The 24,026-nt window shown below is 53.4% G+C and overlaps 3 protein-coding genes across 3 annotated transcripts in view; all 3 read right to left on the bottom strand.

Annotated features, from left to right (window-relative positions):
- Positions 1 to 24,026, bottom strand: part of LOC311428217 (antigen WC1.1-like) — a 197,570-nt gene that overhangs the window by 171,483 nt on the left and 2,061 nt on the right. The gene's annotated exons all lie outside the window — the stretch shown is intronic.
- Positions 13,567 to 16,718, bottom strand: LOC311428246 (antigen WC1.1-like; the record flags this gene model as incomplete). Its single annotated transcript, XM_084539782.1, has 6 exons — positions 13,567 to 13,971; positions 14,203 to 14,355; positions 15,059 to 15,154; positions 15,807 to 15,947; positions 16,208 to 16,243; positions 16,607 to 16,718. The coding sequence occupies 6 exons, from the start codon at positions 16,716 to 16,718 to the stop codon at positions 13,715 to 13,717; spliced, it is 795 nt and encodes a 264-aa protein (XP_084395908.1). The 3' UTR covers positions 13,567 to 13,714.
- Positions 17,337 to 23,890, bottom strand: LOC311428245 (antigen WC1.1-like; the record flags this gene model as incomplete). Its single annotated transcript, XM_084539781.1, has 12 exons — positions 17,337 to 17,407; positions 17,530 to 17,844; positions 17,970 to 18,284; positions 18,365 to 18,691; positions 18,800 to 19,105; positions 19,337 to 19,645; positions 20,814 to 21,128; positions 21,723 to 22,037; positions 22,163 to 22,477; positions 22,558 to 22,878; positions 22,993 to 23,298; positions 23,530 to 23,890. 12 exons carry the CDS (start codon positions 23,888 to 23,890, stop codon positions 17,337 to 17,339), a joined length of 3,576 nt encoding a protein of 1,191 aa, XP_084395907.1.

Here is a 24,026-nt window from a genome sequence, read left to right as displayed (position 1 = left end):
GGATAACAGTGCCAGTTTTGGGGGATACCAAGCTAAGACTAGGGAATAAAATGATCGCTGGGCAATTATTGTATGTATCCAAGGCAGAGACTAACTTGTTGGGAAGGGATTTGATGATTAAATTGGGCATTCAAATAGTAAATTGTTAGACTGGAATAACAGTGTTATTAATGGAGTGCTCTCTGGCCCTGAGAGCAAACATACATGTGTATTCACCTCTGACTGGAAAGACCCTTAAATGGGGGCGGAAGCAACAATATAGGTGGACAATTTTACCTCAGGGGTTTACAGGGCCACCTATCTATTTGGGTCAGTTTAAATAACAAAAGATTTTTGAGCAATTACAACCTCCCAAGGAGGTATTAATGTTAACAAATATGTGGATCGTTTTCTATTGTCAGGACAGGAGAAGAGAGTTGTGAAGAAAGCTACTAACAAGCTATTCAACTTTCTGGGAAAGCAGGGCTTGGGAGTATTAATAAATAAATAAATAAATAAATTACAATATGGAGAAAGAGAAGTCAGGTATTTAAGGCATCTAATGTCTGAAGGAAAACAGAATAAATGCAGAGAGGATTCAGGGAATTGTTGAAAATTAAGAAAGAACTAAAAAGTTTTAAAAGAAAGATTTTTTAAGGAATCAGGAGCCATGAAGTCTGAAGGAAAATCGATACTCCCTGATGGGAGAGAAATGCTGAATAAGGTGATAATGAGGCAAATATTAACTGTTTTACATCAGAAGAGTCATTAGGAGGTGCAAGCAATGTGTGATGTTGTGCTAAGAAAGTATGTCTGTGTAGGAATATACACTTTAGGGAAGCACATATGTAGAGGATGTACCATATGTCAAAAGGTAAATAAAAAGGTGTTCTGTAACCCATCTAGAGGGGGACGGGAGCCAGGGGTTTGACCTTTCCAAAGTATACAGGTAAACTTTACTGAGTTACTTGTTTGTCCTAATTGACCACGTGACTAGATGGGTGTAAGCTTTACTGCAAGGGTTAAAGCAGGCCTTAGAGACTGAGTGGGATTTTCACAGCCCCTGGCACCCCTCCTCTTCTGGGAAGGTGGAGCGAATGAATCAGACATTAAAGAAGCAATTAACTAAACTAGTGTTAGAAACCCAACTTCCTTTGGTAAAATATTTACTCCTACAGGTTTAAACAGCACCAAGAAAGGATATAGGAATTTCACCATATGAGATGCTGTTCAGATTGCCCTATCTGGGCAGAAGGGATGAGATACCACAATTCAAAATAAGAGAGTTTCCTTAAGAACTGTATTCTGGGGTTGTCTTCTTCTTTGTCATCTCTCAGGACCTGTGGGTTGTTGGCTCAAACCCCACCTTTGGAATTCCCCATTCACCACCATCATCCAGGAAACTGGGTCCTGATTCGGACCTGGGAAGAGTCAACTCCGGCCTGAATGGGAAGGACAATTACTGACCACTGAAACAGCCGTAAGAACTGCGGAAAAAGGTTGGACTCACTATACTCGAGCATCTGTCGACGCTAGTACCTGGGAAGCTGTTCCTACAAAAGACTTGTTGGAAGTTGAAATTGAAGAGAAAAATCTCATAGTGGACTCTGAGCAGGATAAGAGCTTACAATTGTAAACTAACCTTTTATTTTCACAGGTAACTAACGAGTGTGACTTGTGATTGAGAGAAAGAACAGACCTATAGCGAACTGCAGTGCTCCCAAGGGGGGGGTTGTTATAGTAGTAGTGTACATCTTATTTTTGTATCGATAATTATTTGGAAACCTAAGGTTTAAAAATAATGACAGGGAAAAATTGATTATTAATTTTGTTTTTAGTGATTCTAGGCCTCAGAGAAGGCCTTGGTCAATTGGTAACTTGGAAAAGGCATGACCAGATAATAGCAAAAACGGGATACCCCATCAAAATATGGGTGACTGTGACAGAGGGTTATGTACCACAAGCCGTCACGTTTGATGCTTGTGAGGTGTTAGCTTGTGGAGATTTAAATGCCCAATGACAATTGAGCAGAAAGAACAAATAACTGGGAGAGACACAACAGCCAGATTGAGAATAGCTGTATGGAAACAATCCTCTATTGCCATCAGAGAAAGGGAGAAACTCAAGGAGAAAACAGGAGAGTAAACAGGAGGCCCTCTGAAATGTGGCAGTTCAAACATTTGAGATTCAAACAGGATATGGGGATGTGAATGCCTGGATAGAATGGGTCAAATATACTGTCCAGAGTCTCAACCGTAGCTACTGCTATGCTTGTGCCTCGGGATGACCGATTGCCCAGATAGTACCCTTCCCATGGGGTGGACCAAAGACTCCCAAGGGATGCGATGTATGATTGCATTGTACCAAGAAAAGACTGCCTGGGGAAATGAGGCCTGTAAGTCTCTCTTTGCTGTTTCTTGCATGATAACAATATCACGGTTCCCCCTGCATTCTCTACAGCTATAGGTAACCATACAGCTTGCCTCTCACGGCAGGGTGTGAGTGCTACCTGGCATCTGGGAGAATTTGCCTTGTGCTACCAAGGACTTGATGGGAAACTGCTCAAGATTAGAGATCCCCAGGGCAGATCTCTGGTGGTACGGTGGAGGGAAGATCTTACGGTCCACCCTACCATCTAATTGGGAAGGCACTTGTGCACTTGTTCAATCAGCTATACCCTTCACCCTGGCATTTGAAAGAGAAACATCACAAATACCCAGAAGAAGTAAAAGAGGCTTAGGAATATCATTTGATGATAGAGTATACATAGATTCTATTGGGGTACCTAGAGGAGTTCCGGATGAACATAAAGCCAGAAATTAAATTGCTGCAGGGTTTGAGTTACTGTTCTGGTGGGTAACAATCAATAAAAATGTGGATTGGATTAATTATTTCTATTATAATCAGCAGAGATTCATCAATTATACCAAGGATGCGATGAGAGGAATCGCTGAACAACTAGATGCCATCAGCAAAATGGCTTGGGAAAACAGGATAGCATTAGATATGATGCTCGTGGAGAAGGGTGATGTATGCGTGATGCTGGGCAACCATTGTTGTACTTTTATCCCTAACAATACTGCCCCGGATGGCACAGTAACAAGAGCATTGCAAGGGCTTACCACCCTTGCCAATGAATTGGCAGAAAATTCGGGAGCAGACGCTTCCATCACAGGATGGTTGAAATCTTGGTTTGGTAAATGGAAAGGGATGGTGATGTCCATATTTACATCCTTGATTGTAGTAGCAGGAGTTTTGACAGCTATTGGCTGTTGCATTATCCCCTGTGTAAGGGGACTTGTCCAGCGGTTAATTGAAACCGCATTATTGAAACAAATGACCATAGATCCACTGCCCTACTCAGATAAAATGATGATATTAGAGGAAATGGAGAGCAAAGAAAGTGAAGAAGAGGAAGATATTTAACAAATTACACTTAAAATAAATAAATAAATAAATAAAATTAAAAAGAGTTTTTGCAAAAATCAACAGTTTATAAAAAAAAAGAAAAGGGGGGAATTGTGGGAATAGAAATGTTGTTTTTGCAGAGTTACATTGTTTAGAAGGAGGGAATGTGGTACTGAGATATGCTTACAGTGATAAGAAAGTTTAGCAGGCGACCTTGTAAAATGCAGACAATCAGACTCCTTAGGACAATTAGGTGAAAATCACGGTGTCAAGTCAAGTCAGATAAGTGAAGAAACATTACCACTTCAAGCAGTAAAAATGTCAAAAGAAATTTGAAATTTAACAGGCCGGCGACTGAAGGCCATGCATTGTTTGTGAAGCATCAGATAGACTGTGAATCTGGATTACCCACTCAGTGGGGAAACAGGGGAGGGTCCTGCCATCAAAAGGTATATAAACTGTGTTTTGGAACTAGTAGATGCGCTCTCTCCTGCTTGTGGGGCGCCCGCCATTGCAATCGCGAATAAATTACTACTTCAGTGAGATCCTCGCCTGAGCCTAAGTTATTGGCTACGGAGTGTTTCTCACACAAGGACGACACAAAGCCTTTTCCACATGCCTCCCTCACCTGGCTGTTGTCTCCCTGTTTCTCAGCACTGCCACATTTGCCTATCTGAAGCCCCCCTCTGTATCCTCCTCCTCCCTGAATCTTTTGCTGGCAGTTTTATATTCAGTGGTGCCTCCAGCAGTGAACCCCCTCATCTACAGCATGAGGAACAAGGAGCTCAAGGATGCAGTGTGTGAAGTGGTAACTGGATATTTTCAGAACCAATAAACTGCTGTTCTTCCTCTGCATATCACTTATAATGTAGCTCATTACAGGCCTAGAAGTTGGAAATTTGTGTGTGGTTGTGTTGCATTAACTTATATTTGATTTATTTGTGATAGTGTTGAACACAGAAAATGTCATTATTCATCCCCTTCCATTTCAGTATCTACCTGTCCATGTGATTCTGAGACATGGAGTAAACGAGAAGCCAGGCTCTCTGTGTATTTCAATAAAAGAAAGAACCCTGCTGTGATTTGCTTGCCTGAGATCCTTCCTCAGAGACCTGTGGTGGAGCTGCAGGGGCACATGGATGTGTGGAAAGGTGGAGGGAAAATGAGCCCTGGCACAGCATCACTGCCAGGGAGCCCCAGGAGTTATTTATTTTATTTTATTTTATTTTATTTTATTTTATTTTATTTTATTTTATTTTATTTTATTCATTTTTTTTTTCCAAACTACTCTCTTTCACCTCCCACATTTTTTTCGGAGTCCTTGTGTTACTGTGAGGACTGATTCTTCTTGTTGCTGAAGAGAGTAAGCAGAGCATGGAACATACAGAACGAGTCTGTCCAATGTGGAGGCACCCGGGTGCTAAAGCATTCAAGATGCTAAATCAGGGAAAGGAGAGCTCTGCAACTCCAGGAAACACAGCAGGCATAGGGAAAACAATCTGTTGGATTAGTTGTTATACCTCTGGTAAAATTTCATAGACTGAATACAGTGAACCACCCTGTTATAAATGAAGTCTCAACTCTGAATTTAGTAACATAAAAGAATATTTATAAAAGGCAAGTAAATAGCGCTGGGTGCACAGGGAGTCTATGCTCTACCAACACACACACGCACCCGTCGAACTTTCCAAATATATATAGGACATTGCTGTTACATATTTACAAGAAACCCGAGTACACCTATACATATGGATATCCTATCCCCGCTTCATATTATAATTCTCTTTGTGGTGGTCTTTGTGGGTGAAAGGCTCACAGTTTCCCCATCACCATTAGCAACCTTTTGTTCCAGAATGCAGGAGTGGCTTCGACTGTCTCCCTTTTCTTCTGCACACGCTCAGCCCACCACAAGGTTCCCGAAAGCAACAAAACGTGATTGCTTTTCCCGCGTTTCGTTAACCCTTGAAATCACACTAATAATATTATTATCATATAACATTAAACAATAAATGTTAACAGTTCTAACCAGCAACCCCCCCAGCAACTTCCGTGCCTTAACAGAGGGGAAAACAAGCAATCCCAGATGGCAGGGTGTCACCTCAATCACCCTTCTTTGTTTCCTCTAAACTCTTTCCATTCCTGATGACCTCATCATTAAGAGTCTGATGTTATCACCAACCACTAGGCTTTCCAACCCCCATTGCTACATTCCCAAATCTCCCCCTTCTTTATTAATATCAATCATTTTTCTGACATGAATTACCACTCCATATATAACAACCCCAAAACATCTAATGACATTGGAAATGAGTTGGACTTGATGATCCTTGTGGGTTCCTCCTTGTCAGGCTATTCCATTAGTCTCTGACTCTGAAGAAGGTGATCTGTCTGTGTGCACCCTCCACGGCCAAAATCCACTTGTGTGGGAGGCAGTCAGTGGCTGTGCCCCCCACCAGCTGGCTCTGCCTTCCCTGCCTGACCATCACAGCCCTGCAGAGTGCCCCCATGGCCCCACACACCACAGCCCCCTCGCTCTGCAGAGCAACACCGCCAGCTGGGGGGGCTGTGGGCAGCATGGGCAGAGGCTGCAGGAATGGCTGCTCAGGCCAGCCCAGACGTACTGGACTGGGACAAGGCTGTGCGGGACATGGGGTGTCCCGGGAGCAGAGCAGGGTGCTGTGTGTTTACAGTGGTTCTGCCTGAGGAGCCCCAAGGGCAGCAGTGTGGTGCTGTGCTGTGCTGGGGAGCGGGGCTGGCCTAGGGGGCTGCAGGCTGTCTGAGAAGGTGGTGCAGTGGGGTTTACATCCTGCAGATGGCAGCAGCAGGGACACTGCTACTGACGTCCTCTTCTCCATTTCCTGTTTGTGTGCCATCCCAGCATGGGCTGTTCTGCTGGTCTGGTCTGGGATGGGCTGGGGAGAGGACAGGGAGGTGTGGAGAGCTCAGGAGGGTTTGGGCTGGGGTGGCCTCCTGAGAGGACAGCAAATGTCCAATAGCAGCTTCCCCAACGAGTTCCTCCTCCTGTTGTTATATATGGAGTGGTAATTCGTGTTGAGAAAATGGTTGATATTAATAAAGAAGGGGGAGATTTGGGAATGTGGCCATGGGGGTTGGAAAGCCCCATGGTTGAGATAACATTAGACTCTTAATGACGAGGCAATCAAGAATATAAAAGAGTATAGAGGGAACAAAGGAGGGTGGTTCAGGAGACTCCATGCAGTCTCCGGTTTCTTGTTCTCCAGATGGTTCTCTTGTTCTCCAGCCCTTAAGGCATGGATGTTTCTGGGTGTTTGCTGTTGTTGTTACATTCAAAGTTGTTTGACCAATGAAAAGTTGTTTTGAAAAGAACTGCTGTGGAGAGAAGGGTATAAGAGGGGAGCCTGCCCTCAAGATAAAAAAAAAAAAAAAAAAAGGCAACACAATGAAGTTACATCATCAATAAAGAAGCAGAAAAAGAAGTGAAGAGGAACAGGCTGGCAGAATGGAGACCAGGATGGGAACAGGCATTTTGATTGCCTCATGAAGATAGGTTTGGCCAGACTCAGCAAACCGCTCAGAGAAGCTCGTCGCTGGAAATAGGCGCACTGGAGCTGGAGAGAAGCTCGAGCTGAGAGAAGTGGACCTGTGCACACAACTGCCTCTCGCTGGTAAGCCGTTGCGCATTATGGGGAATCATACGTCCTTAGGAACAAAGACTGTCCTGGTAAACTTACAGCTTATTCTCCTTATTAACAATTGGACAGTTTATGAGCCTGAAATATGGGACCAAACTGCGGTCAAGGTGTGGGACTCTGCAACTAAAAATGACAACGTTGCGGTGGGATTGCTTGGCACCTGGCGAGCAATCTCTGAGGCCTTAAAGAGCCATGTGGAGCCACAATCACAAACGTGTGGCTTGCCTGATAGTGAGGGAGCTGTAGGCTCCTTTACTGATCTGACTGCTATGCCACAGGCCACTCTGCTGCTGCAGCCATCGAAGGCCTTTGCTATTACGCCCCCTGCTGACCTGGACGTGCCTTTTGACCCAGGCCTCATTGGCCTTGCAAAGGAGATGGATATGTTTTTCTTCGATCCGGGAAGAACGGGATACAAAAGGCCTGAAGACCGAGTTGCTTGACAACTTAACGCGAGACATATTGTTCAGAAGCAATGGAAAATGGAGACTTGTTAGTAATCAAGTAAAGGAATGGAAAATGGAGACTGTTAAGTCATGGAACTTAAAGCATTGTTTGTTACCTTTCCTGAGTGTACGTATGTATAGGCATACTCAGGTTTAGTATGTAAAGCAATGTTCTGTATATTTAGAATGTTTGATGTTCGTGTGTGAATGTTGGTGGAGCGTAGACTCCCCGCACACCCAGTGCTGTTTACTTGCCTTTTATACCTTTTAGAAATATTTGTTTTATAAATATTACAAAATTCAGATTGAGTTGAGACCTCATTTATAACACTGCCATTCACAGACACACGTGAGCTGCACCTCCTGCACTTTGGGCTCTTCCTAGGCATCCACCTGGCTGCCCTCCTGGGCAACAGCCTCATCCTCACAGCCGTAGCCTGCAACCACCGCCCCCACACCCCCATGTACTTCTTCCTCCTCAACCTCTCACTCCTCGACCTGGGCTGCATCTCCACCACTGCCCCCAAAGCCATGGCTAATTCCCTGTGGGACACCAGGATCATTTCCTATGCAGGTTGTGCTACCCAGGTCTTTTTCTTTGTTATGTTTGTAGCAGCAGAGTTTTCTCTTCTCACCATCATGGCCTATGACTGCTACATTGCCATCTGCAAACCCCTGCACTATAGGACAATAATGGACAGCAAAGCTTGTGTCAACATGGCAGCAGCTGCCTGGGGTAGTACTTTTCTCAATGCTGTGCTGCACACTGCCAATACCTTTTCCCTTCCCCTCTGCCAAGGCAATGCCCATGGCCAGATCTTCTGTGAAATTCCCCAGATCCTCAATTCTCTTGCTCAGATGTCTTGATCTGGGAAACTGAGCTTGTTGTTTTTACTCCTTGTTCCCTTTTTGGGTGTTTCTTTTTCATTCTTTACTCCTATATGCAGATCTTCAGAGCTGTACTGAGGATGCCCTCTGAGCAGGGTCGACACAAAGCCTTTTCCACGTGCCTCCCTCACCTGGCTGTGGTTTCCCTGTTCATCTGTACTGGATTATTTGCCTACCTAAAACCCCCCTCCATGTTCTCCTCCTCCCTGAATCTTTGGCTGGCAGTTTAGTACTTAGTTGTACCTCCAGCAGTGAACCCCCTCATCTACAGCATGAGGAACATGGAACTGAAGGTTTCCGTGTGGAAAGTGATGACTGGACAGTTTTCTGTAGCAATAAACTGCCTATCTTTTACATATAGCTAAGGTAACTTCTTACAGCTGCAGGGACCCAATATATATATATATATATGTATATATAATTTTTTTTTTTAATTTTATGTTTTAAAATTCATTTCCTTTATTCATGATAGAATAAGAAATGTATTTTTTCATCCCCTTCCATTTCAGTATCTACTTGTCTCTTGTGACATAGAAACTTGGTGTGAAGGAGCCAGGCTCTCTGTGCATTTGCATTATAGAAAGGACGTAGCAAGGAATCGTTGCCTGAGATCCTCCCTCAGAGACCTGTGATGGAGTTGCAGGGGCACTTGTCTGTGTGCAGATGTGCACGGAAAGAGAATCTTGGCACAGCAGCAATGCCTGGGAGCCAAACAGCTTGGTCTGCCCAGAAGTGCTTTCCTTCACCACCCACGTTCTCCTACAGAGCCCTTGTGTTGCTGTGAGGACTGATTGTTCTTGTCGCTTGCTCACTGTTCTGCTGTGTGGCAGTCCTGTGTCCACAGACAGGGACAGGCCAGTGGCACTTCTCTAACACAGACGGCTCCATACCAGCATCTCCAGCATAAAAGGGGATCTGCTGAGGGCAGTGCCTTAAGGCTCAGATCTTCTCCTGGAGCTGTTGTCATGGATATTGCAAAGGAGTAGACTTGAAGGAGGCTCCTTGCTTTGTTTATTTCTCTTCTATGAGTCTCTGACTCTGAAGAAGGCCGGCTATCTGTGCGCAGCCTCCATGGCCAAGGAACCACTTGTGTGGGAGGCAGTCAGTGGCAGTGCCCCCCACCAGCTGGCTCTGCCTTCCCAGCCTGACCAGCATGGCCCTGCAGAGTGCCCCCACAGCCCCACGCACAACAGTCCCTCACTCTGCAGAGCAGCACCGCCAGCTGGGGGGCTGTGGGCAGCATGGGAAGGGGCTGCAGGAATGGCTGCTCAGGTCAGCCCAGGCAAGCTGGGCTGGGGCAAGGCTATGTGGGACATGGGGTGTCCCGGGAGCAGAGCAGGGTGCTGTGTGTGTGCAGTGGTGCTGCCTGAGGAGCCCCAGGGGCAGCAGTGTGGTGCTGTGCTGTGCTGGGGAGCGGGGCTAGCCTACACAGTTGCAGGATGCCTATGGGAGGAGAATCTCCTGCAGATGGCTGCAGCAGGGACACTGCCACTGACCTCCACTCCTCCATTTGCTGCTTTGGGGCCTTCCCAGCCTGGGCTGCTGGGCTGGGCTGGGCTGGGAAAAGGAGAAGTAGGTGTGGAGAGCTGGGGATGGGCTGAGCTGGGCTGGCCTCCTGGGAGAGACAGGAAGGACCAGCAGAGCAGGGGCTGGGCTGGGCTCTTCTTCTCTGGACACCCTGGCAGATGCTGCCGCAGGAGGTCAGCATCAGCCCTAGATCAGCCCCGTTCAACCACCGTTCACAGCACTGGGCTCCAACCCCAGCTCACACAGGCAGTTTCTTTCTTTCTGTGAGAAGAATCCAGAAGTTGTTCCATCTTATATAAGGGGCCTGCCGCTAGTCAGAGCTGAGCCAATAAGCAATGTTGTCTGTGCTTCTCTGAGAGAATATTTAAGGAAAGGGAAAATAAATAAATAAATGCTGCTACATGGCAGCTGGGAGAGAGAGGAGTGATAAATAGCCAGGCAGTGGCCAAGTGAAAGAGGGGAAGGAGGTGCTCCAGGTGCCAGAGCAGAAGCTCTCTTGACGCCTGTGTTGAGGACCGTGGTGGAGCAGGTAGTCCCCCTGCAGCCCATGGAGTACAAGGGTGGAGCAGATCTCCATGCTGCAGTCCATGGAGGAGACCATGGTGGAGCAGATGGACCTGCACTGATGGAGGCTGCGGTCTGTGGAGAACCCCCACCAGAGTAGATTCCAGGATGGAGCTGTAGCCCATGGAGAGGAGCCCACATGGGAGCAGGCGACCTGGCAGGAGTTGCTGCCCACGGGGGACAAGGTTGGAGCAGTTTGCTCATGATGAATGGAACCCGTGGTTCGGAGCCATAACTGGAGCAGTTCTTGAAGAGCTGCTGCCTGTGGGAAGCCCACTCAGGATCAGTTCAGGAAGGACGGCATCCCATGGAAGGGACCCAACCTTAGAGCATGGGCAGAGAGTGACTCAGAAGGAGCGGTGGAGACAAAGTGCTATAGATCGCCCATAAGCCCTATTTCCCCATTCCTCTGTGCCGCCTAAGTGGAGGAGATAAAAGAGGGTGGATGGGGGAAAGGTGTTTGGGGTTTCTTTCCTTTGTTTCTCACTTTTCTAGCTTGTTAGTAGTAGACAGTAAATTTTAATATCTTCCTAATCTGAGTCTGTTTTGCCCATGATGATAATTATTAAGCGATCTCCCTGTCCTTATCTCAACATTTGAACTGGTTTCATCATATTTTCTCCTCCTTTCCCTTAGAGGAGGGGGAGTGATAGAGCAGCTGTGATGAAGCTCAGATGCCCACCTGTATAAAACCACCATAGAAGGCTGCAGAAAGTGGAAGCGAGGACAGGTAACCTGAGAGGAATGCAGAGACATCACCTGAGCAGCCAGGGATCAAGTCTGGAAAGCTAAGGCTATGGTAAAATTGAATCTAGATAGGAAGTTCAAGGGCAACAAGAAGGGCTTCTATAAGTACGTCAGTGATAAAAGGAAGACTAGGGAAAACATGGACCCTCTCCAGAAGTAAAGAGGAGACCTGGTTACCCAGGATGTGGAGAAGGCTGAGGTACTCAATGACTTCTTTGCCTCATTCTTCACTGGAATAGCTCCAGTTACACCATCCAAGTCCCAGAAGGCAAAGGCAGGGACTGGGAGAGAGAAGAACCACCTACTGTAGAAGATCAACTTTGGGAGTATCTGAGGAAACAGAAGGTGCACAAGTCTATGGGACTAGGTGAGATGAATCCCAGAGTCTTGAGGGAACTGGCAGATGAAGTTGCAAAGCCACTACTTGTCATATTTGAAAAGTGGTGGCTGTGCAGTGAAGTTTCTACTGATTGTAACACAGAGAACATAACCCCCACTTTTTAAAAGGGAATAAAAGTAGGCCCAGGGAAGTCTAGCCCAGTCAGACCCACCTCTGAGCCCAACAAGATCATGGAACAAATCCTCCTGGAAACTCGGCTAAGGCACATGACAAAAAAAGATGTGATCAGTGACAGCCAATACTTCTTCACTAAGGGCAGTGAAGTAGTCTGTAGGCCTACTGCAATGGTGTTACGGTGTTTGTGGGTAAGAGAAAAGAAACTGACATCATCTACCTGATTCGTGCAAAGTATTTGACATATCCCATGTGGCATTCCTGTCTCTAAATTGGAGAGACATGGATCTGACAGATGGACCGCTCAGTGGATATAAGGAATTGTCTGGATGGTCACACTCACAGGGTTGTGGTCAACAGATCAATGTCCAAGTGGAGATCTGTTACGAATGGTGTTCTTCAGGGCTTGGTACTGGAACCGGTACTATTTCACATCTTTGTCGGTGACATGGGCAGTGGGATCGAGTGCACCCTCAGCGAGTTTGCTGATGACAGCAAGCAGTGTGGTGAGGTTGATGTGCTGGAGGGAAGGGTTGTCATCTAGTGGGGCCATGACAAGCTTGACAGGTGGGCCTGTGTGAAACTCATGAACTTCAACAAGGCTGAGTGTAAACTCCCACACATGGGTTGAAGCAGTCCTATGCATAAATACAGGCTGGGTGGAGAAGGGAGTGAGAGCAGCCTTGTGGAGAGGGTCCTGGGAGTATGGTGCTTCAAAAACTCAACGTGTGTAGGCAATATGCACTTGTAGCCCTGAAAGCAAAATCCTGGGCTGCATCAGAATGAACATCGCCAGCAGGTCAGGGGAGATGATTCTCACTTTCTCTTCCTAACTTGTGAGACCCCACTTAACATAGTGTGTTCACCTCTGGGATCCCCAGCGTGAGAAAGACATGGACCCATTGGAGCAAGTCCAGAGGAGGGCCACAAAAATGATGAGGGCTGGAGCATCTCTCCTATGAAGAGGGAGAAGAGGGGGAATTAAGAACAGAAGGCCCTGGGAAGAACATAGAGCAACCTTCCAGTAGCTCCAGAGGGCATAAAGGAAAGCTGGAGAGAGAGAATTTATTAGAGGATGTAGTAATAGGACAAGGGGAAATAGCTTTAAACTCAAAGAAGGTAGATTGAGATTAGATATTCAGAAGAAATCATTTACTCTGAGGGTGGTGAGGCACTGGAGGAGGTTGCCCAGAAAGGTTGTTGGATGGTGTCCCATCCCTAGAAGCATTCAAGGCCAGGCTGGATGGGGCTTTGAGCAACCTGATTTTGAGGAAAGTGTCCCTGACACAGCTAGGACAGCTGACACAAATGGATCAAACAGATGTTCCAGACCATCCAGCACCCCCTGCAGCCCACCACCCTACTACCAAAAACATCTCTCAGCCTGCAACAGAGGCGCCTGCTGGGGAAGAGCTGGGGAGGACCTACCAGCAGGATCAGGGAGGGCAGTATGGGTACTAAGTCCTGCCCAGGGGTCCAACACTTCTCACCACTCTGATCCTGCAGGAGAGGTTCTTCTGTCTGTGGGTTCTGGACAGTCATCCCTGGGTTCCACGGGGGCCCAAGGCTGTAGAAGATGGGTGCTACCAGCGAGTGCATCATGGGACATCACATAGAGCCACTTTTGCTGGAAACTGCCTGTGGCTGGCAGGATGGAAATGCCTCTGTCAGTAGGAATAGTGTCTAGGCACTGGGGGTTGTGGCAGCCCCCCAGCCTGATCCCAACCCTCTTGGTCCCAAGAAATGACCATTCCCCACTATTGCATCTTTGAGCTCTACTCCAATTGGTTAGCCTCAGAGAGAGACCCCGACACCTGGGCAGGGAAACACTGGACCTGGGGCAAAGCCCCCAGAATGTTTTAATATAAACATTTGCCAACACAAAGCACAAAAACAGGGAATACCAAGAGGGGAAATACCCATGTGTGTCTGCAGACTGCTGGAAAAGGGAGACCGTTCCCTGGCACTCACGGCTCTCCCAGTGGCACTGAGCTCTCCTCCTTCCTGGTTGCAACCAGCTGCTCGGCAGGGCTGGGCTCTGCTGGCCTGGAGCTCTGGGACACTTGTGCAGGTGGCTCTGGTGTCACATCCTGGGTGTCCTCATGGGGACATGCCAGAGACACCTCTTCAGCATCGTCATAGCACATGTGTACCAGAAAAGGGGACAAGGTGTCTCCCTCAGCTCCAGGGTGCCCAGCACTTCTCCGGGAGCGCAGGCTTCCCTCTGTAAGCATCAAGGCAGGCTGCTGTGGTTGGGCCTGTGGGGTGCTCCTCAGGGCTGTACAACACCTTCCCCCTCCGCACCAGCCTGAGACACTCGGCCCATTCTCCCAGCCCCCCAAAATATCTCAGGACAGGTTCTCCATGTCAGGAGATCAGGCTCTAAATATTTCATGGATTCTCCTGGCCCTGGGATTGGCACCTAGGAAGTGGCAGTGCTGCATTGCCCTCTCACCTGTGGCTGTATTCCTGGGCCCATCTCCTTCCTCTGGTGTCCTGGGCACTTCCCAGTCCCCCTGCCCAGGGAAAGGATGCTCCCCAGGGTCAGAAACCTCCTCAGCATCATCGTAGCCATCCACTGGGTCACCTCCAGGCAGGACAGGGACATCTGAAAGGAGAGGAGAGGTGGTGGCAGTGAGAAGAGACGTTCTGCAGAGCAGAGGATGGAAGGGTGTGTGGGGACACAGGGCTGACATGCTGCTGGTGTCAGGGCCAAAGCAGAGCCCTCGTCCTTCCAGCTCTGATGGTGGCACTCAGTGGCACTGCTGTCTGTCTGTCTTCTGGGAGGAGAGATAGAGCCCTTCCTCTCCCTCCCCCTCCAATCCCTGGGGCTGGCCCCAGACCATCCTCCTCCTCTCTGTGCCTGGGGTAGGGCTTCAGCTGGGGCAGGGACCCCTCTGAAAAGGAGGCTGCAGAGAGCTGCAGTGGGTGCTGTGGGATGAGCCCTGCTGCCCCATCTCGTGGTCAGCACTGCTGGGGATGGGCAACCACAGCACTGGGTCAGAGTGGGGGGGAGACCACCCCTGCTACCCTGGGATGAGCCCATCCCGTAGGGGCTCCCAGAGCTGCCCTGGGACAGCCCCTTCGCTCAGCCCTTGGATGTCCCCAGGGTGCAGGGCCAGGCAGAGAGGGGCTGTCCCCTCTGGGATGGGCAGAGCTGGTGTGGAGGAAGCTCCTCTGTGGGGGCCAACACCTGGATCTCTCCCACAGATCCCATGGTCCAACCATTTCAGGGACCATTGGCAGGAGTTGCAGGGGACAGCCCTGGTCTGGGATAGGGAGAAAGATCCCCTTCATGAACATACACCCACCTGAGAGACTGAACCTCGCCTGCTTCTCCCACGCCAGGCTGTAAGCGATCTCCTCGTACACGGCCTCAGGGAAGGGCTCCCCAGCTCTCCCAGAGCCTGGGGACAGAGGCAGGGCAGGTCTGGGAATGGGCAGAGAGGGACAGGACCCCACTGGGTTCCCTCAGCCCCATTCCCTAGGCCAGCACAGGGCTGTCCCCACAGCACAGCCCCTCTGTGTTGTGTTGGCACTGAGGCCACATCCCCATGGAGGGCAGCATCCCCATGGAGATGGTCTGGGGCAGCATCAGCCTTGCACCATCCCTTTGGAAACAGCCCTTGTGCCCCTTTGGTCCCTGGGTCATGTCCGAGTGCAGACCCTGCACAAATTCCCTCATTTCCCCTTCTCATGGAGCTGCTCCATCTCTGCCCCACACATCAAAAGCACAGCCCGTGTCCTGTTGGGGGGTGGCTGACACCACAGTGATGGACCCTGCTGCCCCATGCTCCTCCTGGCAGAGCTGCTCAGAGGACTGACAGCAGTGCATCTTCCCCTTCTCACCCAGCCCAGCTCTCACATTTCTCTCCTCACCCCAGAACTGATGCCCCAGGGTCTGGACTCTCTCTATCCCTTGATGTTCGTCTGTCAGTCAGTGGGGCAGCACATGGGGCAGGAGGCAGCACACGGCTCTGTTTCTGTGTCCCAGGACACCAACACGCCCATCCCTGCCAGGAGGCATCTGCCCCCCAGGACCACTGGGGAAGGACCCACCTCTGCGCCGAGCCCTGGCGCTTCGCACCTGCCCAGCCAGGAGGGCCAGGAGCAGGCAGATGAGGGCCCCAAGGATGATGCAGAGGATGACAGGCACCGAGAGTCTCTCGCTGCTGGTGGTCGGACGGCTCCGTGGGGGATCTGCATGGGCAGGAACATGGCAGGGGCAGCATCAGACAAGGGAGAGGCTGGGGGCAGGACATGCCACTCCTGACCACACAAGGCAGCAGGGGCTGGGGGGGACAGGGCTGGGTGATGGGGCAGCTCCCACCCTGCTGGGTCCATCACAGACTTCTCCCATCTCCCTCAATTTCCTGAGAGCCCAGCAAGGAGCCCCTTCCCCTGGCTGTAGGTCACAGCTTCTCTGTGGGCAGACCCAGCCCTGGGGAAGGACAGCTTACCTGCTTGTGGGGAGGATGTTGCTGTCCTGGGTGCAGCTACAGGGGAGCAGAAGGAGAGCTGGGCTGAGAGGCTGGGGCTGTGGCACCAGGCAGCCTCTCTGGCAAATGACGCCAAAATTTGCCACCTGAATTGTCCCTCCTGTGGGGCTGGGCAGGGTGGCAGGGACAGGGCCCAGCACCACTGCTCTGGGCTGCTCACAGGACAGTGCAGGCAGCCCAGGGGATGTGCTGGCACATCCAGCCCCACAGAGGCTGCTCCCCACCCACCACCAGCCTCCCACTCTGCAGGGACACCCTTGCTCAGGCCAGCACTGGGGCCATGCCAGGATCCAGCAGGACAGACACCCAAGCCAGCTCCTTGCCAAGCCCCCAGCCATGTCTCCCAGCCCCACTGCTCACCTGAGCAATGCACAGCCGCATCTGCCTTATGCTGGCAGGCACCGCTGTCCCCTGGCTGGGCCCAGCAGTCCTGCAGAGACAGCTCCGTCCCGCTGCACTCCATCAGCCACATGGGGCCCGTCCCCTCTCCAGCAGCAGCCTGGCCCAGGGCATAGACGGCGGGGCCACAGCCCAGCTGCCTGCACGCCACCTCGGCATCCCGCATGTCCCAGGCATTGTCACACAGCGTCCCCCAGGTGCCGCGGTGCCAGATCTCCACTCTGCCCGAGCAGCCGTCCTTGCCTCCCACGGTACGGATCTTCTCCCTGTCTGGGGAGGCAGCGATGTCCCATGGCACCAGGACAACTGGGGGAGCCCTGCCAGGTAAGGGGGGCACGTGCAGGGGCAGCTCCCTACCTGTGCAGCTGGTGGAGTTGGGGCATGCAGCCACCTGCGGCCTTTCTGTCCATGTCCCAAAGGAAAGAGAAGTTGGGCTGAAAAGGGCTGCTCTGGGGGTCATGCAGAAGAGAGCAGAGCTGACCTCTGCTCACATGTCCCCATGCTGGGTCAGGGCAGCAGCAGAACCCTGTTCACTCAGGGGACACACACGGCACTGCAGAGGGGAACCAAGTGCTCGGCCCCACAGGGTCCCTGGTTCACAGAGCAGCAAGAGGCTGTCCATGGAGGGGGGACTCCTGAAAGCCCTGCATGGTCTCCTCTCAGACCTTGCGTGGAGATGCCTCTGCATCCCCTAGGGGCTGAGGGCAGCCCACATGTTGACTGCTGCTGGTGGACATGGGTGGCTCTGAGAGCTGAAGTCACCTTTGTGCCACCAGCAGCAACAGGGTCTAAAGCAGGAAGTCAAAGCCTCTCTGGGTTCCTTCTCTGCATTTCACCATACCCAGTGGGGAACAGGACCTGGTGCCTTGATGGCTCGGATTTACCATTGCAGGTGATGTAGGTCTCTTCTCGGCTGTCATCACACGACTGCGGATCCCAGGCAGCAGAGGGACACTGCCAGAAGGAGCTGTTGCTTTTCCCACACTCCACGTGATCCAGCCACGCAGTGCCAGACAGCTTCTCATAATTTGAGATTGTTTCCAGTTCTCCCTCATTCCCGCAGCCCAGCTCCTTGCACACCAGTGACGCCGTCTCGGTGGTCATGGAGTTGGAGCAAACGCTGCCCCACGTCCCGTTGTAGAAAACCTGCAGGCGCCCGGAGCAGCCATTGCTGTTCTCCAGCCTCAGGGCCATGAACTCTGGAAGGAGGAAAGGCCCCAGGGATGTCCTTGGATGTCAGACACTGATAGCCTTAGCCTTACCTGGCTCTACCCTCACCCTGGCCTCACTGGCCCCAGCTTTCCTCCCAGCTCACAGCACAGACCTGAGCAGATGACTCCCGCGTCCTCCTTGTGCCTGCAGTCGTGCTGCCCCCAGGCCTTGGCAGGGCAGTCCCAGAGAGCAGCTTCAGCCCCGGAGCAGTTGATGCCATCCAGCCAGATCTGCCCAGAGCCCTCCCCAAACCGAGCAGAGCCGGCTGCCTCCAGGGCCCCTCCGCAGCCCAGCTGGCGGCAAACGACGGCGGCGTCGGCCAGGTCCCAGGCGTCATCACAGACGGTGCCCCAGCGCCCCTGGTAGTAGATCTCCACTCTCCCGGCACAGCGCCCGGCCCCGTCCACCAGCCGCACCCGCCGGCTCCCTGCAGCATGGAGAACCCCGGCCGTCAGGGGCTGGCTGCCCTCCTGGACCATCAACTGGGGGACGTGCAGCACCACTCACCCCGGCACATGACCCCCACATCCTCCATGATTCCTGCTGCTGGTGTGCTCTCGGGCAGGGAGGTGTTGCAGAGGCTCAGGTCAGCCTCGTGCCCTGCACACTGCACACCACGCAGCCCCACAGGTCCTGGTCCTCGCTCGGCCCTCACGGGGGTGTAGGCTGCCTCTGCCTCTCCGCACTGCAGCTGCCGGCACACCACGCTGGCCTCCTGCATGTCCCACTGCTCATCCAGGACTCTGCCCCACGTCCCGTGCTGGAAGACCTCCACGCGCCCGTCGCACCGGCTCCCTCCGCCCACCAACCGTACAGACATGTGGTGAGCCGGGCCTGGTGAGAGCAGAAATTCAGCCTGGTGCTGCCATGGGGTGCAAAGCTTTGGGTGGCCATGTCACACACCAGGGGCAAATGGACTTTGCAGCACTGCCCAGCACTCACCTGAGCAAATGACAGCAGCAGCGTTCTCCTGGGAGCACGGCGAGGCCCCCAGGGCAGTCACCGCGCACTGCCCCAGGTGGGCTTCAGTCCCGTCACAGTGGAACGAGTCTCTCCAGACGGGGCCGGTTCCTCTCCCAAAATGCCCTCCTCCAGGAATGGACTCAGCAAAGCCACAGCCGAGGTGCCGACAGAGAACGTGGGCGTCCGAGAGGTCCCAGCGGGAGGCACACAGGGTCCCCCATGTCCCCAGCACCTCCACCTCCACCCTGCCCTCACACGCTGTGCTGCCGTTCACCAGCCTGAACCCTGTGTACACAAGGACAAAGGAGGGTGAGAGAGGCCACATTTGTGCTCTTGCTCCCACAAGATCTGCAGGAGATGCCAAAGGGACAGTGTGCCTTTCTCCTCCTGCAGCACTCTCATTTTAGGGCTGTAGACCACCACCTCACCCCACCTGTCCCCCACCCAGCACAGCCCAATGCCCACACTGCCCACAACCACAGCCCCAGTGGACACCATCCCTACCCAATTCCTTACGTGTGCAGGTGACATGAGTGCCATTGCTGTGGGTGCAGGTCTTGTCCCTGGCAGCACCCGTGGGGCAGAAGAGGATGGTGGATTCATTCCCCACACACTGCAGCTCTCTGTCCCAGACAGGACCGGCCCCTTCTCCCAGCTGAGCTGCCCCATGGACAGACAGGGCTGTGCCACACTGCAGCTCCCTGCACACCACCTCGGCAGCTTTGGCACCAAAATGGGAGTGACAGACAGCTTTCCACTGGTCCCTGTCGTGGACCTCCAGACTTCCTGAGCAGGGGCTGTCCCCTCCAACCAGCCGGACAAATCCTGGAGCAACCAAGGAGACCTGTGAGTTCCCAGAGCCCTCTGGCACTTCCATGCCCACCTCCCACCTCATCCCTGAGGTGGCCACATGCAGAGCCCCACGGCCAGCCCAGCAGCTCTCCGTGGGTGCTGATGGCACAGAGAGTTCAGGGCCCCCCTGCTGCTCCTCAGAAACCAGCCCAGCCCCTGGGCTGCCTGCAATGAAACACGCACAGCATGTGGGCCCAGCGAAATGGGCCCAAGCACTGGGGGCTGCTGCAGCTGGCTCTGTCCCACCGGGCTCAGGCCAGGCTGAGGAACCCCTTGGAGTTGCCAGAAAAGCCCCCTGTTCCCAGGGGCTCCTGGGGCTCTTGGGGAACTGCTGTTACATGGGGCACATCTGGGGAGCAGGTAAAGGGGGGTCCTCAGGCAGGGAGAGTGTGTGTCGCTAATCATTCACAACCCCAGCCACCAGCCACACATGGAGAAAAAGTGCAGGCAGAGAGCAGCCCTGGGTTGATACGAGCTCTCGGTATGAGTGCAGACACCGAGGAGAGACAGGAGGTGCTGGCACAGCCCCTGGGGCACAGGGCAGGCAGGAGAGGCTGGGCAGTGGGTCAGCATAGCCTAGAGGGGCCGTGTCCCTGGAGGCTGGTTCTCATGGGGTGACCCTGGGACAGGAACAGGGTGCCATTTGCCACCCTGCTCCTCTGCTCAAGCCCAGTGCTCCTGCCCTCTGAGCAGCCTCTCTGCTTTGGCCGACATTCTCTTGTCTGCTCGGGGTACAACCCAAAAGTCCTGGGCCATTGCACGCCCTTCCCTGAGGCTGCTGGTGGCTGGGGGAGCTGCTCTAGATTCCCCCGGCATAGGGACCAGCCTGCCAGACAGGGCCTGGGTGAATGGGAGGAGAAAGATGGGAACGAGGCAACACAATGGGGAAGGGTGAGGGCTTTCCTCTCCCAGCCCCGGGCACCTCCCCAGGGTTGGCTACTCCAGCTTCAGGGCGAGGCTCAGTGTGCTCCCACTGGGCTTTCCCCAGGGACTAGGGACACCAGCAGTGACAAACCCAGCTCAGAGTGCAACTTGACACACAGAGCCATGTTCTGGTGTCCACTTGTTGCTTCCTGAGGTCACAGCCACGTCCCTTAGAAGTGTCCTCATCCCAGAGATAGGGAACAAGTTCAGTCCTTACCTGAGCATGTCACTCCAGCATCCCGTCTGTGATAGCAGCCTGTTTGACCCCAGCCATTGTGTGTGCAGTCAGACAGGGCAGACTCCTTGCCATTACATTCAACATCATCCATCCAAATGGAACCAGATCCTGGCCCAAAGTGTGCATTCCGAGGAGCTTCAAGGGCAACCCCACAGCCCAGCTGCCTACAAACCACTGCAGCATCGAAGATGTCCCAGCGGTCACTGCACACAGTTCCCCACTGGCCCTGATGTTTCACCTCCACTCTTCCAGCACAGCGCTTACCGCCATCTGCCAGCCTCACCTCTGCAGTTCCTTCAAACACCAACACAGGAAGGGTCAGGAGAGCTTCGAGCCCCACAATATGGGTCTGCGAGTGCTCCCTGCCCAGGCAGAGTCACAGGCCCCAGGGTGGGAGCCCTGTCCCCACAGACTGTCACTGGGGTGTTCAGTGGGGTCCTTCCTCTGCCCATGTGCTGCACTGGTCTGGGAGTGAACTACTCCAGCCTTCCTGGGCAGTTTGCTACCCCTCAGCCCCATACCCCCTCTTTCCACCCCAGTGGCCTCCTGCCCATGCCCACCCACACACCACCCCCTGTCTAGAACAGAGTTCCCACTCCTGCCCAACCCAGTACCCTCTCCAAAGCCCCATGACTCTAGCCCCATATTTCTTCCTGTCCATCTTCTGCCCCAGGCACTTCTCAAATGCACAAAACCCACAGGAGCTGCTAGCAGCCTGGCCATTGACTTCTGCTGGTGAATCTGGGTGGCTCTGAGAACTGAAGTCACCGTTGTGCAACCAGCAGCAACAAGGTCTAATGCTGGAAGTTGGAACCTCTGGGTTCCTTCTCTGAATTTCACCATACCCAGTGGGGAACAGGACCTGGTGCCTTGATGGCTCAGATTTACCATTGCAGGTGATGTAGGTCTCTTCTCGGCTGTCATTACACGACTGCGGATGCCAGGGAGCAGAGGGACACTGCCAGAAGGAGCTGTTGCTTTTCCCACACTCCACGTGATCCAGCCATGCAGTGCCAGACAGCTTGGCAGAGGTAGAATCTGTTTCCAGTTCCCCTTCATTCCCGCAGCCCAGCTCCTTGCACACCAGTGACACGGTCTCGGTGGTCATGGAGTTGGAGCAAACGCTGCCCCACGTCCCGTTGTAGAAAACCTGCAGGTGCCCGGAGCAGCCATCGCTGTTCTCCAGCCTCAGAGCCGTGAACTCTGGAAGGAGGAAAGGCCCCAGGGATGTCTTTGGATGTCAGCCACCGATAGACTTGGCTCTAACGGGCTCTACACTCACCCCGGCCTCACTGGCCCCAACTCCCCTCCCCACTCCCAGCACAGACCTGAGCAGATGACTCCCACGTCTGCCTTGTGCCTGCAGTTGTGCTGCCCCCAGGCCTTTGCAGGGCAGTCCCAGAGAGCAGCTTCAGCCCCGGAGCAGTTGACGCCATCCAGCCAGATCTGCCCGGAGCCCTCCCCAAACCGAGCAGAGCCGGCTGCCTCCAGGGCCCCTCCGCAGCCCAGCTGGCGGCAAACGACGGCTGCGTCGGCCAGGTCCCAGGCGTCATCACAGACGGTGCCCCAGCGCCCCTGGTAGTAGATCTCCACTCTCCCGGCACAGCGCCCGGCCCCGTCCGCCAGCCGCACCCGCCGGCTCCCTGCAGCATGGAGAACCCCGGCCGTCAGGGGCTGGCTGCCCTCCCAGCCCCACACCTGGGGGACGTGCAGCACCACTCACCCCGGCACATGACCCCCACATCCTCCATGATCCCTGCTGCCATTGTGCTCTCAGGCAGGGAGGTGTTGCAGAGGCTCAGGTCAGCCTCGTGCCCTGCACACCGCACCCCACACAGCCCCACAGGGCCTCGTCCTCGCTCGGCCCTCACGGGGGTGTAGGCTGCCTCTGCCTCTCCGCACTGCAGCTGCCGGCACACCACGCTGGCCTCCTGCATGTCCCATTGCTCATCCAGGACTCTGCCCCACGTCCCGTGCTGGAAGACCTCCACGCGCCCATCGCACCGGCTCTCTCCGCCCACCAGCCGCAGGGGCATGGGGCGAGCTAGGCCTGGTAAGAGGAGAAATTCAGCCTGGCACTGCCGTGGGGTCCCCAGCTGTAGGTGGCCGTGTCACACACCAGGGGCAAATGGACTTTGCAGCACTGCCCAGCACTCACCTGAGCAAATGACAGCAGCAGCGTTTTCCTGGGAGCACGGCGAGGCCCCCAGGGCAGTCACCGCGCACTGCCCCAGGTGGGCTTCAGTCCCGTCACAGTGGAACGAGTCTCTCCAGACGGGGCCGGTTCCTCTCCCAAAATGCCCTCCTCCAGGAATGGACTCAGCAAAGCCACAGCCGAGGTGCCGACAGAGAACGTGGGCGTCCGAGAGGTCCCAGTGGGAGGCACAGAGGGTCCCCCATGTCCCCAGCACCTCCACCTCCACCCTGCCCTCACACGCTGTGCTGCCGTTCACCAGCCTGAACCCTGTGTACACAAGGACAAAGGAGGGTGAGAGAGGCCACATTTGTGCTCTTGCTCCCACAAGATCTGCAGGAGATGCCAAAGGGACAGTGTGCCTTTCTCCTCCTGCAGCACTCTCATTTTAGGGCTGTAGACCACCACCTCACCCCACCTGTCCCCCACCCAGCACAGCCCAATGCCCACACTGCCCACAACCACAGCCCCAGTGGACACCATCCCTACCCAATTCCTTACGTGTGCAGGTGACATGAGTGCCATTGCTGTGGGTGCAGGTCTTGTCCCTGGCAGCACCCGTGGGGCAGAAGAGGATGGTGGATTCATTCCCCACACACTGCAGCTCTCTGTCCCAGACAGGACCGGCCCCTTCTCCCAGCTGAGCTGCCCCATGGACAGACAGGGCTGTGCCACACTGCAGCTCCCTGCACACCACCTCGGCAGCTTTGGCACCAAAATGGGAGTGACAGACAGCTTTCCACTGGTCCCTGTCGTGGACCTCCAGACTTCCTGAGCAGGGGCTGTCCCCTCCAACCAGCCGGACAAATCCTGGAGCAACCAAGGAGACCTGTGAGTTCCCAGAGCCCTCTGGCACTTCCATGCCCACCTCCCACCTCATCCCTGAGGTGGCCACATGCAGAGCCCCACGGCCAGCCCAGCAGCTCTCCGTGGGTGCTGATGGCACAGAGAGTTCAGGGCCCCCCTGCTGCTCCTCAGAAACCAGCCCAGCCCCTGGG

The sequence above is a fragment of the Aythya ferina genome (assembly GCF_964211825.1).
Source record: "Aythya ferina genome assembly, contig: HAP1_SCAFFOLD_37, whole genome shotgun sequence".
Lineage (NCBI taxonomy): Eukaryota > Metazoa > Chordata > Aves > Anseriformes > Anatidae > Aythya > Aythya ferina.
Note: the sequence above shows the minus strand (reverse complement) of the source record. Positions and strands in the feature narration are given on the sequence as shown.